The sequence below is a fragment of the Miniopterus schreibersii genome (genome assembly GCF_964146895.1).
Source record: "Miniopterus schreibersii genome assembly, chromosome: 19".
NCBI lineage: Eukaryota > Metazoa > Chordata > Mammalia > Chiroptera > Miniopteridae > Miniopterus > Miniopterus schreibersii.
In genome coordinates this window covers 10,512,357-10,527,500 of record NC_138119.1, presented here as the reverse complement: position 1 = coordinate 10,527,500, position 15,144 = coordinate 10,512,357, and the positions used below count along the sequence as shown (strand labels likewise).

The following is a 15,144-nucleotide window of genomic DNA, read 5'->3' as shown; positions in this document are numbered from 1 at the left end:
CGTGGAGAAAAGCAAGGCCGGTGCGCCCCGAGGAGCGCCCGCCCGTCAGTTCTGCGGGAGTTGAAGGCTCCGTTCCAGGAGCGCGCGACACCACATTTGCGGCGTCAAGAGGCAGGTTCCTGCGAGAGGACAGACGTCAGACGGCACAAAACGGATTCCCTGACCGGGAATCGAACCCGGGCCGCGGCGGTGAAAGCGCCGAATCCTAGCCACTAGACCACCAGGGACTCGGAAGCCTGGGGGCTCCCTGGCGGCCTCTGCGATTCAGAGACAGTGACATTTCTCCTGCACTCAGGGGCTTCACGAAGGGCGCGAGGGGGAGAGGGCAGGTCGCGCGTCCTCCCAGGACCGCGCTCCCAAGGCCGAGCCCTCTCCCCGCCTCCTCCGCCAGAGGAGCCCGCAGACAACCCGCCGCGCGCCCGCGCAGCCCGCCTCGACCCCGCGTCCCGGAGCGAGTGGTCCTGCCCCCGCCACCCGCAGAACCGCCCCGGAGACGCGGCTTTGCGAGGCGGTAGCGTGTGGAGAGAAGGTCTCCAGGGCGGGGCAGTGGACCGAGCGACTGGGGGAGGCGAGAGGGGAGGCGCCCAGGGTGAGACCCCGGGACCCCCAACCTCAGGAGGGACGCTCAGGGGAGCGGGACCGAGAAGGCGGGGACGGAACGCGCTCGCGAGCGGGGCTCCGGGTCCTGACCTGGATGCGGGCTCCTCCTGCACCTGCCGCGCCCGCGTTTCCCAGCCTCAGTGACGGAAGCGCCGCCCTTTCGGACGCTCTGGCCAAAAACACGCGGAGTTCGCTCCGTCGCCGGAGTTGCCCACATCCCAGGAGGCAGGACCCCGTGTCCTCTCGTCCGCCAGGTGTGCGGACGTGGGTGCACCGGGGGTTCTCCACCTGGGCAGAGTGCGCGCGGGGATCCGATCAGTTCTGCGGGGAGGCCCCCATGGGCCGCGGGGCGCTGAGTGACACGGGCCTCTGCTGACAGATGCCGGGGGGGGGGGGGGGGGGGGACTCTCCCGCCCCCTGCCCCCCAGTCACGACCATCAAAACTATCTACAGACGAGGCCTAGAGTCACAGCGAGTGGAGCCCGGGCCTCCAGTTTGCCAAACAGACGAAGCAGAAAAACACGCCGGCTGCCGGCGAGCAGGCGACCCCCGGGCTCCCAGGGGCAGTACTTGGACTTCCCGGCCGAGGTCCTCGTGGTGCCACTGAATACATTTTATGTTCCCAGCTGCTCTTATGGGAGAGAAGGGATTAGTCTGGTGTGAAGTATTTACCAAAACTACTACTTTTTTAAAAAAGCAACTATTGTCGAGACTGTCACATTATATAAACATGTTTCTACCCAAGTTCCTCTTCCCTGGACACGCTCACCAGTGTCTTCTTTCTCCGTAGCTGACATCAGTGCCAGGCCCCTGAAATCAGTTTTCTGTTCCAGCCTGCTCTCCCCTCCCTGTGTCCCCCCTCCCTCTGTCCCCCCTTCCCTCTGTCCCCCCTTCCCTGTGTCTCCCCTCCCTCTGTCCCCCCTCCCTCTGTCTCCCCTCCCTCTGTCTCCCCTCCCCGTGTCTCCCCTCCCTCTGTCCCCCCTTCCCTGTGTCTCCCCTCCCTGTGTCTCCCCTCCCTCTGCCCCCCCCTCCCTCCTCTGCTTCCACCGGCAGGAAAATAAGCTCTCCCTCAGCCTCCCATCTGCACCATCGCACTCAACGATCAGTGCAGCAAATTGGGGGCCCTCCATGGGACCCTATCTCCCTAGAAAGAGAGGGAATTGTAAATAGTACAAAGTTTTCACGTCATGGTTAGAAATACTTAGAGGAAACTTTTTCTGAGATCCAAGGCCTGAAAAGTGAGCTAACTCCAGCCACCACCACCCCCATTAGAAAACCCAGACTCTGTTTTGTAGTCATTTCGCGTGTTCACCTGCCCAGTGGACAGCTGGAGATTTATTCTCTCGAGAGGCTACAGTGGAGGATCTTTGGCCACAAGGGGTAAACATGTATGAGAGGGTTGAAGAGCAGGCATGTCTTGAGCTGTGTGGTGGTTGCAGGAACTATTATAGGCTTCAAAATGTTTGCACTGTGTGAAGTAGAACAGAACCGGGGGACTTGCGCTTCCTGACTTTAGGAGGTACCATGCATGAGCCCCTACAGACCAGGCAACGTGCAAGTGGCATCATGAGACACAAACTGATAAATGGACTGAATTGAAAGACTTGCAGCTGATCCACAGCTCAATGGGTGAATTAGTTTTCAATGAGCAGTTCCGTGAGGAGAGAAAATAGGTTCACTATTGGGATGTGGGGCGGGATGGAACAGCTTTATTTCTACTTCACACTGCACACAAGAGTCCATTTGAGGTGCACCATGGACCAAGACATAAAAGTTAAAGGTGTAAAGCATTTTGAAGACGCTTTGTGACTTGATGTTTGGCAAAGACTTTCTAAAGAGAGCCCAGGAAAAATATGTACAAAAGAAAGACGTGATAAGTTGGACTTCATCAGCACTAACCATACCTTCTCTTCCAGAGCCGCCACTAAGAAGGCGAAAAGTCAAGTCCCGGAGAGAAAACGTTCACAAGACATATCTGACCAAAGGCCCTGTAATTACATGTACAATGAGCTCCTCTAACCTGAAAATGTTGAGGCGCCGTCAGAAGTTTCAAAATAGCAGAAGTGAAAGCACCGGATCGCTGAAATAGTAATAAGTGCACCGCGCACAAGAAGACGGGAGCTCTGGGCAGCGCAGGGGACCTTGCTGTGACTCGGATTGGAACCGAGGTTGCTGTGGCCACGACGCAGAGTACTGACCGCTACACGACCACAGCGCACCACGCCCCAGGCCCCGGGAGCGAGGCTCCCGTCACCCCTGCGCTCCCCGCGCCTCGTTTCCCAAACAGCCGCAGGTGCTCTTCTCTCCTGCTGCTGTTTTCCTCTCCCTTCCTCTCAATCCTGATGATAAAACAAAACGACCCCCGGCAGTTCTCATCTCCCCCGACACCGGCGAGCCTCCGCCCCGCCCCTGGAAAGGCCGCCCGTCCGTGCCCCCCCGCCCCGCGCTTTCCGCCTCTCCGCGTTCGCCCCTTTGAACGCCCCCGCCCGCCCCGTCCAGTCTTTCAGGCCCCGCCCCGTCCTGCCGGGTGGAGCGAGGGGCGCGCCGGCGGCGCAGGAGGTCGGGCGCAGCGGGAGCGAACGGGAAGAGCAATCGCGGGAGCCCCCGGGCGTTCAGCTCCCCCCGGACCCCACCCGGGGGCCTCCGGGGCGCTGGCATCTGAGGGGGGCGCGGAGCAAGGCCCGGAGGCCCTTCGGCCGCCCCGCTGTTTTCGGAATCGCCCGGCGCACGGGTTTCCCCGCAGCCAGCCCGCGGCGCGCACCCTCCGCTGCGGGTTCCGAGGTCCGAGCCCGCAGGACGCGCGGCGGCGGGCGGGTGGCTCCGACCGGCGGCGAGACCAGCGCGGGCCGAGCGCTTGCTCTGCTCTGGCTGGAGCGGCCCGGCCCCGCTCTGTGGCGCGACTGGCTCGGTGCGCTTGGCCACCGGTTGGCGGTTCGAGTCCACCCGCGGGTCCCCCTGCCCCTTCCAGAAGGCGAAATCCTTCCTTTCTCTGCACCTCTTGCTTGTAAAATGAAAGGAATCTAACAGACTGAGGGAAATAAAGGAAATAATGCATGTCAGACCATGTGACACTAACACATATTGTACATTGAATAAATATTTCCTTAGCAATTTTTCTTTATCAAGAAAATACATTCTAAGAGCGCACTCACTGATTTTTCTGGCATTGATCTTGGGTGTCAGCCCATGTGAGCCCGTCAAATGTATGGAGGAATGTGCATGCCCCTTACCTGTATCTCTGCTCCCTAATCATTCATCCGAGAATATCTCGTTGTTGCCTCTCTCTACCATGATGATAACATGAATGTTGAAATTGAATCCCTAGCATCTACTAAGCAAAAGAAGTGCCCGAGTGAGACACGACATCAGCCTTCAAAAGTTTTACATATAATGGTGGTTGATGCCAAGCATGGAAACAAATAAAAATTATATAATGCAGAATTACATGAGAACCAAAGTAGAAGTATAAATACAAAATGATAAAATGAAAACTGTCCCCTTTCTACCTTTGAAAGGCAAAAAAACCCACAAATCTTTGGGCAAGATTTCTAATCTATTATTTAACTTAATGAGCTTAATCAAAACGATTCTGAGGCTCTGGTGTCTGAGTTTCCCATAGTAGGAAAGTCTACCCTAGAATCAAGGACTACTGGTCCCTGAATATTTTCTCTCAGATGTTGCCTGGCTCTCTTCTGTCCTCTAGTGGTAACTGTAGAATTACTACAATTGTCCCAAATCCTGCCTTTCAGGATTGAGAATATGAAAAACATTCTGTAGGCGAAAGAATCACAGAGAAAATAATTTCATGTTCTCTGAAAATATCATAAAAGTGAATCTCAGCCCAGATTTGTTTCTAAACTTATTCTGGGTCCTCTGGGTTTGCCCAGCCAGCTGCCCGGTTAAAGTGGAGGGACAAAGCGAGTAAAAAGGGGTTTAAAGGAGCAAACATCGTTGGGGACTTGCTGTGTCTTGGGGCTGTGTTGTGTTCCACGTGCATCTTTCATTGAGTCCTCACAAGAAACTGTGCGGGGTGTGTGTGTGTGTACATAGATGGGGTAAAAGCCTCCTGTTAGGGTGGTGAAGTGCCTGCTCAAGATGACACAGCTCACCAGGGAAATGCCTGGCCACTCAACAAGCTTTTAGGTAGATCTGTGGGTAAAAACAGAGAAGCAGGTGCGTTTGGTAGAGAAATGGAATCACTTTTTTGGCATCGATTTTAATGTTTTGGAGGGAAATGGGTTAAATGTCCTGGTAGCTTTTCTTTATCTACTTTACAGTTTCCGATAATCAAGTAAAGTGATGTGTCCCCTCTCTTCCTCAGGATGGAGCACTGATAGCAACCGGCTCTGCCGACAGGAATGTGAAGATCTGGGGCTTGGACTTTGGGGACTGCCACAAGTCTCTCTTTGCACACGACGACAGGTGGGTGCAGTCTCTTCAGACACCTCCCTTTGAGTCACCTGCATCGTTTCCCTTGAGCACCTGTGTCTGTCATTTAGCGTCTCAGACAGTCATACATTTAAATTCCAAAGTGTAAATAAGACACTAGAATTGGCTGTTCAGAAGCTGCTTGTGTGTGTAAGACTCTTTGATAACGTGGCGTTGGAGGACATTTGACTACTTTCCTCCTTTCCAGTGTGATGTCCCTGCAGTTTGTGCCCAAGTCTCACCTCTTCTTCACCGCCGGGAAGGACCGCAAGATTAAGCAGTGGGACGCGGACAAGTGGGAGCACATCCAGACCCTGGAGGTAGCCCCCGCCCCGCGGCCCCTCGGTGCCGGAGGCCTGAGCGCGGGTCTCCGCCAGCGCGAGCCCGGGTGGCCTGCGAGTGACACTCCTGCTCCGGGTGGGGTTTCTCTCTCCAGGGGCACCACCAGCAAGTATGGTGCTTGGCTGTGAGCCCCAGTGGAGACTATGTGGTGTCATCGTCCCATGACAAGTCCCTGAGACTGTGGGAGAGGACACGGGAGCCGCTCATTCTCGAGGAAGAGAGGGAGATGGTAAGGACTCTGGGCCTGCTGACAGATGTGCCGGTGGGGTCTGACATGCTGTCCCAACCGAAGTTTTCTGTCTAGTGCGGTCACCCCTCAGCGCAAGTCCAAGGACCTCTGATGCTTCCATGACGACTGTCACCGTTTCAGCAGCCAGGCAGGGACAGATGCCACAGGGGATTGTATTTTGAAAGCAGCTCCCCACTGTCTCATTCTCATTTCACATGGTAGAGACCATGGTTTTTCTTTCAAATTAATTTCTATCTGTCTCTTGGCAGCAAAGGGAAGCAGAATATGAGGAGTGTGGCCAAAGAAGACCAACCAGCAGTAAGTACATCTTTTGGGATCCTGGGATTGTGCCCTGTAATTATCTCATTGGAATTTACTGCAGTGTCAGGAATTTCTGATGGAATTAGCATTGGGGCCAGATGCCTAGGTCATCACCAACTGATGTGGGAAAGAATCTGAGTAGTCCTATTTATTCAACTATATATATCCTGATTTTATGGGACAAATGATTGACCAAATTTGGTATTCAATGACTGTCATTCTGGCTTTTTTTGTTTTTTCAAGGAGACTATAGAACAAAAATAAAAATCAGAAAAAAATTGAGAAACTGGGAGTTATTTTTAAACATTTGTAGAGGAAGATATTCTTATGATACGTGTAAAGTACTTAACATAGTGTTTGGCCCTTACTAAGTCCTCAATGAATATAGCTTTTTTTTCTTCACAGGATCCAAACTTTGGTAAAAGTCTTTATCAACCAAATAGTTCTTCTGTGGCAAAATGTTGACTGAATTTTTAGATGGGGATCAAAACCTGTTTTCCTTCTTTGTGACCAAGGACAGGGTGGTGCTGAATCTGTCCAGTGCTGCCCTCTGGAAGGAAAGCTCCATCTCCGGAAAGCAGCACCTTTCAGATGTTCCTGGGAGCTGCCCTACCCTGGGATTCTGCACCCATTTTTACCTGAATCCAGAACATAGTCTCCTCCCTGAAAATTAGAAAGAAAATAAACGAAAAACCAAAGATGTCTTTGCGTGCAGTTTGCTGTTCTATTGGCGCATCTTTATTAAACTGTGTCAGCTGTTTGGTGGTTTTCCAATCAGGCCCTCCGGGTGCAGTGTTCTGGGAGGAAGGCATGTGTTGTGATGACTTCTGTCCTTTGTCATCTGTATAGGCTGAGAGGATCATGGAGGCTGTTGAACTGTACCAAGAGGAAACTGCAAAAATGAGAGAGCACAAAGCCATCTGTAAAGCTGCAGGGAAGGAGGTAAGAGAGCCCATCAAGCTGCGCTCTGGGAGACGTTTATAAATAGACAATTCCTGAGCAGAAAACCATCGTTTTAGGACTTAGTAACTCAGATCAGGAAGTGAGAGAATGGAATAGAATTCTTTCTATTTCAGACATTAGAAAGAGGGACTTGAGTGTGGGAGAAGGAAGCTTGGTCTTAGTAAAACGGGGAGAGCAGGAGAGAGCGGATTGAGGTGATGGTGGTATTGAGCGGATGCTCACGCTCCTGCTCTGGTTCGGAGGCAGGGTGACCATGTCGATTTCTGGATGAAACCTGTTGCCCAAACTCGCTCATAAGCACTATCGACACTGAAAGGCCCGATAATTCTTTTACACTCTCTTTCAGTTTGGGGCCCAGTCTTTTCTCTTTTCAAAATGTAAGATACTAGTATTGCCCTGCCTGTGACAACCACTGTCAAAGTCTTGTCTTTTAATGACTGGATTTAATCATTTCTTCATAGGTCCCTCTTCCCACCAACCCCATCCTGATGGCTTATGGGAATATCTCTGTGAGTAGAATGTCTAACAGCTTCCCCTTGGTCAGCCAGAGGTCACTCTCAGGGGCAGAGAGGAGGAAGGGTGGTGTCCTCTAGAATGTTCTGAATTTCAGAAGCACCATTTCAGTGTGACTTCCAGGTCACCCTTTTAGACGGGGCTGGCCCGGCCTTCTTCTGTTTCCTGGCGCTTACTCGTGTCCGTGTCTAAAGCCCTCTGAGGATTCTGTTCCTAAACGAACTTTGAAATTGAAGGTATGGGAGGAAAAATTGGCATAAGTCAGTCAGATAAAGGGGAGAGAGGGAGAGCAGTGGGACAGCGTGTGCTCTCAGCAACCTCCAGTTCCTTAGGATTTACTTGCATGTCTCGTTGGTCACAATAGTCATGCGAGGCAGGGTCTCTTCATTGTAGAGACAGGAAACTGGCCCCAGAGCCAGAAGGTTTCGTGGTTGGTAATGGCAGAGCTGCACCATGAGCCCAGGCTGACTAGCGCTGGGTCTGCGCATGTCATCCCACCTTAGGACACTGCATCTCGTAGGAGAGGGGGACCCTGGTTTTAGGAGATGGAAATTAGAGAGTTCAGTGGACTCCAGTCAAGAGTGTCACTTATGCTCTTGTCCTTCCTTTGTAGCCTTCAGCGTACGTGTTGGAGATTTTTAAAGGAATCAAGTCAAGGTGAGTCTCAGTGCACAGTTGTCATCATTGGCCGGCTAACCACATTTACTGAGTGCGTATCTCAATATGGGACAGGGGGAGTTATAATGGACAGTTATCCTTACAGGTTTAACTGTCAAAATTCGGATGGAAAATAATTCATTATAATGTTCTTTATGAAGTAGAGCTAGAAGGCTCTACTTTTAAGGACAAATGAAGGGTTGTGCTACTTTATATTGTAGGTAAGAAAATCATTTCTGTTCAGTTGGAAGTAGCAGCGGGTAACACTTCCTTTGGCCTGCTTTCTGTGCACATGCATAGTTGGAATCGTCTTGTGTACAATTTTGGAGCCTGGCCTTTTTCACAGAACATTTCTTGAGCTATTACTAATATTATCATTCTTCAAAAACACATCACTGAATTAATTCCAAAAATTCCATTATACAAAGGATCACTGTTGGATGTTTTGCTATTATTAATGTTGCTTCCGTGAACACCTTTACATGGAAATCTTTGTTGTGGCAGCCCTAAGAACCTAAGCAGGTTTGTTAAAGCAGCCAATGCAAAGAAATAGCAAAGATGCCACTTGCGTTTTCCCCTCATGAGCATAAAGTGGTTTCCCAGAGGCTGTAGGATGTGTGATATGGTGACAAATTGAATATACAATAGATAAGAGATTTGCAAAAAAGATTTTTGTTTTTCATTAAAAATCAATTTGTTAATATACTAGGTTTATTATTTTTACATAAATTTAAGTATTTTCCCAGTTTTAATTCTAATTTGGTAAATGTGATAAATATGGCACATAAAGAGAAGCTCTTTGGGATCCTTAATAACTTTTGGGCATCCGTTTCCTTATCTGTAAGGTGGGGAAAATAGTATCTATCATATAGGTGGTATGAGGATTAGATATGATAATGCATATAAAGGAGTGGCTACTATAGTTATTAAAAGCCAGGATTTTCATCCCACCAGGCTAAGTGGCTCACTGGTTTCTGGCCGCAAGAAGAGAACAAGCACTAGGTCGAAGGCCCCAGATATGAACGGTTGAAAATCAGGTTCCCATTTAGTACTTACTGGGCCTACTCTGGAGCGACTTTACGGGACACGAAGATGCCAAGATCAGAGGAAGGAACCATAGATGTTCTCTGGACCATGGGATCTTCTTTTCCCTGGGGAAAATCTTTTGGTCTCTTATCATAATTGCTGCTAGTTAAAACTGGTACAATACTTGTTAAGGACTATGATTTTCATGACCAAATGATCTGTATACACAAACTCCTAACATTTGGATTCGAACCTCTCCTCTAGTATCATTTTAGGTACTTCTCTGTGTAATGCAAATGTTACATGCTCAGGCTTAGGAGATGAAGGATGGATATTTATCTCTTAGAATTTCTTCTGTCTTTCCCTAGTGTATGTTTCTCTGCCCCCCTAGAGGAGCCAGCCAACACCATAACCAGGCCCCCAAAACATATCATCCTACAGATTTTAAGGTTTTTGGTACAGCGGGGCATAGATGGGCTATGAACCATCACTGTCATTCGACCTAGAGAAAAGATCTAATAAAACTTCTCTCCCCTATCTTTCTAGTTAAATTCTCCTTTCATCAAAAGCTTTTGCAGCCTGTAAGACTCAAATATCAAATAGATATATAACTATAGCACAAAGTAATATATGATTCATGTCATATACACTGGAGTACAAAATAATATAGGAATCAAGTGTGAAGATTTTTTGCTACAAGGTTATATAAGTCTTTCAAGATAGAGTCCAATTTTCATTTTTATATATGACAAAATATTTCATATAGTACCTGACATGTAAAAGGTACTCAATATATGATATCTACATGCAAGACTACAATATGAGGTATGTATGCATAATTCAGTGACTATCCATTCAACCTTTATAATAAGAAGGTACCTCCTGTCCCTCAACAAAACTACAAGTTTTCCTGATGACAAAGACTTGCTTTTTAAAAAATAAAAAAAAATCAAAAAAATCTGATTGTCTAATACTCCATAGACAGCCAATAACATTGGCCTTAATTCAGCTGTAGTGACGGCTCAGGTTCTGTGTCAGGCACTTTGCTAGTTGAGTGAAGACGCTATGCCTTTAAAAATAGAATTAATGAAGCTACATAGAAATAATGCACTGCAGGTGTGAGGAGGCTAGAAAACAACATTCTGACTTCCGTGTTCTCCTGGCCCAAACGTAATTTTTGCACCGCATGTGACGACTCAAACTGAACTTTAAAGGATATTTGCTTCCACAGGTAAGAACAGGACGTCATGCTCAGTCATGATCTCAATATTTTGAGAGACGTGTGTTGATCCCTTGGCGCTGTCCTCGCCCACAACCATGGCAAAGAGCTCCACTTTCAGTTCTACCTGCAAACCAGCTGCCACCTGTGAGACACCATGGAGCTTGAGAATCAGACAAACCTGAGTTCAAATCCTGGTTTTCACACCAAGTTGGGCAAGTTACTAAAACACCAATCTGGTTTCCTCATCTATAAATTAGGCACAAATGAATGATCACTGTTACAGCATTTAGAAGAATTACTTCATAGGTTAGTGAGGCAGAATTCCATTGAGTAAATGGGACCCAGGATAAGTTGTGGAAGAAGGAAATCAGGTGTTATTTAGGACAAGGCATAAGGAAACTAAATGCCAGGGTATTGAAGGTGACACCAGAGGCAAACTTTTATAGTACCCATAACTGTGCTAGTTCCTGAATGTCAGTAGGGAGTTTCTATGTTGGCATCCTTGCAGATAAAGACACAGTGAATCTAAGACAAATGTAATTTAATCTAGGAGACTGGGTGAATCCCACCACCGCTGCCCCTTGGTTTCTAATGTTCCTTAGGTAGGATCTGTGACGCGACAAAGCCAGTAGAGGGAGACAGAATTAGTTTAAATGCCGAAAAGCCTGGGTCTGAGAGCTACATGGAAGAGGCTTGTACCAACAAAGAAGAAACCTGATACATAAGGAAGAAACACAGGGGGGAATGGGCTCCTCGCCTTGTTCCTTGAAAAGCACACTAGCCAGGAAACAGACAGTTGTTTGTGTTTCTAAGCTGCCTCTCCAGGGGGTGGGCTAAAAAGCGGACTTGACAACAGTTATCTGGAAAAACTAAGTCAGAAACTACCACACGGAAAGCAATTAGATACAAATAATTTTTTCTTGCGTCTAGTTTTAAAAATAATAGAAGTGAAAAATGTTTTCGTTTTTTCAACAATGTGCTTGTGAGCGTGCGTACTGGAGGGGATCCAAGAGCTCTGTTTCTGAGAATCGGGGCCTCGGCCCTCCAAGCCGAACAATCAGCAGGGCTGGGAACGGGGACACTCTGCGTGAGGAGAGCTGGACTGCAGCCACCACAGGTTTACCCAGGCTTTGAGCACATTCATTCAGTGTTGGCAACCAACCAAGCTGAACAGGGGCCAGATTTACACATGGAGAAGTCTATAGATTATTTGCCAGAGCCAAAACCTACCATCAAAAAGGAAAAAACACCTGAAAAAAACTAACAGTATAGATTGAGCTTCAAAGAATACGTGCTGGGGTTTTAATTCCTATAAAGGTGAATCCGATAGTCATGTTGGCATTTGGCATAATCCCTACTTTAAGTGAAAAAGATTTGCTGACTCTCCAGAGCAGTGGGAGAAGAGCTTGCTTTGGTTTTTATTTTTGCTTTATGTTGTGAAATCTTGACACAGTACAATGATAAATTGTTTGGGAGAGAGACTCATGACTTAGTGAATCTAATCCCAAAGTGTATTTCTGTTTGGAACTGCGGCCTGCATACTATCTCATAGATCATAACGTATTAGAGCTGGAAGAGGGCTGAGAGATGATCTGTTCTGAGCTCCTACAGCTGAGGCAAACAAGGTGTGCAGGTTAATTAACTGGCACCACCGAGCTGCTTAGTTGCACAGTCACGACAAGGAGCCAGGTGACTGCACTAAACCAAGCCAACCTTTCTGTGTCAACAGATAACATCTTGTTTACACACAGGCTCTGACTCGCGGTTACTACATGAAGTAAGTGACATCAAGCCCCATGCTGCACCAATGCCAGGAATCTTCTTACGATACTAAAAAGTTAGGCTTCTACATGGTTTAAACAGAATGGGGAGAATGACTTGAGGGCCCACTTTGCGCGGATACACGGACACACACGACAGGCAACACACAGGACTTACGGGCCCAGGCTTGTAGGTCACTTTCAGTCCTGTGCTGGGTGGCGGCTGCTTTACCCTGAACCTACCGGGCAGAGAGAGGGGAATCAATTTATGCCATAATGAAAACCACAGACAACGAATGAACCAAGATATTATAAAATCAGGACGGTGTTAATATTCAAGCCACAGGAGCAGGAGGTCCACACCATTAGAAAAACCACCTCACATTCAGCGGGGAGGAGGCTCCGGGCCCGCGGGGTTCACAGCTGCCTTCCCACAGCTTTCATCAGCGCCGAGCAGACCCCACGCGCGTCCAGCCCTCTGTTAGGGGCTGTGGGCAGCGTGCTGGCAACGTGTGGCTGCGTGTCACTGCGGGGGGCCTGCCTGCGGGTTGTTAGCTGAGGAGGAAGCGCAGCGGAGAGCGCGGCGGGGGAGCCAGCCTCGGGCTGCAGCTGCGTGTCTGGGAGAGGGGTCCCCGCAAAGCTGGAGAGCTCGGAAAGCCCCGCGCCCACACGTGGTGCCTACTGGTCCCTGTCCACAGATGAGTTTTACCAGTCTGAGGGTGGCTCTCTCTTCCTCCCCGCCCACTTGTTGGCAACAACCTGAAAAACCAATAATATATGATCTGGTGGCCTGGGTTCCTCACTAGGCTGTTTCTAAGGAAGCAAAGGTAATTCCTGAAGTGGGGGTCGGCCTCAACTCTAACGGGACGGCGATCTTTGAAATCGGATACTCCTGTAGCTTTGCTCCATGTATCTCCAGACCTGAGTCTAGAATCACAACCATTCTTGAGGGACTGAGAATAATTCTGCAAGTGAACCAAACATTTATTCCATTTTTACGCGGGGAAACCCCCACGTTATGCTTAAGTTTAAATCAGAATGGAACAGAGGTGATTTTGTAATTGGAAGTTGTCTTGGTGTAGACACCTGGTGTCCTGACCCAGTGGGAGGGACTGAACTCCCACACGAAGCAGTGACCGCAGCCGTGTTGACAGAATGAGTTGCCTGCAATGAACTAGTCGGTACTCGGGACTGAGGCCTCGCCTTGCTCTCTCGCCTACAAGACCCTAACGCAAGTTATGAAAGAGACTGCTCGGGGCGACGGGCGCACGATGCAGTGTGCAGGTGGTTTTCTTGTTGTGCCCTTGAAACCTGGGTGGTTTTATGAATCCATGTCACCCCAATAAATGCAGTTATGAAAAAAACACAAGTTACTCAGTTTCTTCCTTTGTAGTAGTCTCTACAAGCTCTATAATTCTATTGGTCTTGACCTGGAAACGAGGGACTGACTCTTGTCACTGAATGCCAGATACAGTGTATTTTCAACTGAGAGTACAGACTAGGAGTTAAGATATTTGTTATCAATTCCAAGTCAGAACTTCAGAGCCAAAATGACCCTAATGATTCTGGTTAATTTTTTTTTCCTTTTTGCTTCAATTATGCAGACAAATGTAATTAAAATCAATCTTAGATCATAAAGTAAAAACATGTCAGTTGATATCCTGGTTGGTGGAAGATTTGAGAAGTAATTTGGTTTTATGTATTAATTATTGTTAACACTTGTACAACCTTTTTTTTTTTTTTTTTTTTTTTTGCTAAAGCATCAGGCCTGGAGTTGCTTCTACCTAAGTCTGAATAATGACTAATGGAAAGGCAAAGTAGGACCTACTACTAGCTGCAGCTCGGTAAACAGTGATTTGTTGAAGAATGAATGAGTCAGTGAACTGAAGAACTAGTGAGTAAATGCGTGAAGGGTGTGAAAATCCGAGAGTCAGAGTGTAATTCCAGTTCAACTCAGTAAGCATTCACTGACGTAGGTCGTCAAGACAAGCCATAGGGGAGGAGGAGGTGACCTGAGCAGGCGCGGGGGTCTCGGCCTCACCTGCAGAAGTCCACTCCAATGTTCTTGAGCTTGACGGTGGTTTCATAGATGTGCCCCTCCTTCAGCACCCCAAAATTCACCGATGGAGGGAGGAGGTGGAATCCAAAAGGGGATGAATGTGGGTTATTAATGGCAGCCGATGCAACCGAGGATGTTTTCACTCTTCCTCCAGTAAAATCTTGTGCCTTTGTATTTAGGAAAAAGTAAGAACATGAAATAAAATGGTTATATTTTGAGTTCCCAAGATGAGAAAAAGGCTCTGTCTCCAGAAGAAAACAACTGCTTGTCTCAGGGAGGAAATGAATATTTACCGTCTCATGTAATCCGTACGCACCATTGTAAGGAAGTATTGTTTTGTTTTGAGGCTAAAGAAGCTCAAGTTTAGAGAATTGAAAGACAGATCATTTGCTTAAGTGGTAAGTGGCAAGTCTGCCTGGATCTAAGGTCTGTGCTCTTTCCTCTCTGCCAGTGATGATCAAACCTCATCCCCATCAGAATCCCCTGGAGGACTCGCTGAGACTCCAGCTGTTCCCTCCACCCCGAGTCTCTAGATCAGCAAACCTGGGATGGGGTCCGTGCCTTTGCATTTCTACCAGGTCTCAGGTGTTGCCAGCGCTGCTGGGCCAGGTGATCCCACCTCGGGAACCTCTGCCCTGTGCCCTAGGTAGCCTCAGACCACGGCGCTGACCTCACCTGGGAGCTGCCAGAACTGCAGTCTCAGGCCCACACCAGAGCCCGGGAGTCAGAGTCCGCATTTTAACAAGATCATTGGGTAATTCGCCTGCACGTTAAAGTCTGAGGAGCGCTCCTATCACATCAGTTACATTGCAACAAATTCGGTGATGGCAGTGGGCACAAGGTGCCAGGGAAGTGTCAAAGGAGAACACCAAAGCTGGTCTGTTGGGCTCAAGGAAGGTTTCCCAGCAGAGCTGAAAAAGAATCTTGATCTTTGAGGCTCTGAGAAGGGAGAAGCTGGATGGAACTAAGAATTAAAGGGACTAAAAACCCACAATGGCTGAAGTATAGTGACTTTGGGGCAAGG

The 15,144-nt window shown here is 48.5% G+C and overlaps 2 protein-coding genes and 1 long non-coding RNA gene across 3 annotated transcripts in view; 2 read left to right on the top strand and 1 right to left on the bottom strand.

Annotated features, from left to right (window-relative positions):
* Positions 1-5,997, top strand: part of LOC308549333 (uncharacterized protein) — a gene marked incomplete at both ends in the record, with an annotated part of 8,382 nt that extends 2,385 nt beyond the window's left edge. The window contains 4 exons of the mRNA XM_081121878.1: positions 4,922-5,022; positions 5,237-5,348; positions 5,465-5,599; positions 5,869-5,997. Of these exons, the coding sequence (XP_080978004.1) occupies positions 4,922-5,022; positions 5,237-5,348; positions 5,465-5,599; positions 5,869-5,997 (477 nt within the window). The remainder of the gene's footprint in view (positions 1-4,921; positions 5,023-5,236; positions 5,349-5,464; positions 5,600-5,868) is intronic.
* The window catches only part of SPAG17 (sperm associated antigen 17), a 116,456-nt gene continuing 106,910 nt past the window's right edge, over positions 5,599-15,144 (bottom strand). Inside the window, exons 45-49 of the mRNA XM_081121308.1 lie at positions 14,103-14,287; positions 12,240-12,300; positions 10,299-10,443; positions 9,110-9,254; positions 5,599-6,812 (exon numbers count right to left, since the gene is read on the bottom strand). Of these exons, the coding sequence (XP_080977434.1) occupies positions 9,115-9,254; positions 10,299-10,443; positions 12,240-12,300; positions 14,103-14,287 (531 nt within the window). The 3' untranslated portion in view covers positions 5,599-6,812; positions 9,110-9,114. The remainder of the gene's footprint in view (positions 6,813-9,109; positions 9,255-10,298; positions 10,444-12,239; positions 12,301-14,102; positions 14,288-15,144) is intronic.
* LOC308549063 lies at positions 6,808-8,081 on the top strand. The gene is made up of 3 exons (XR_013997707.1): positions 6,808-6,862; positions 7,345-7,392; positions 8,010-8,081. It is a non-coding gene; the product is annotated as an uncharacterized lncRNA (long non-coding RNA).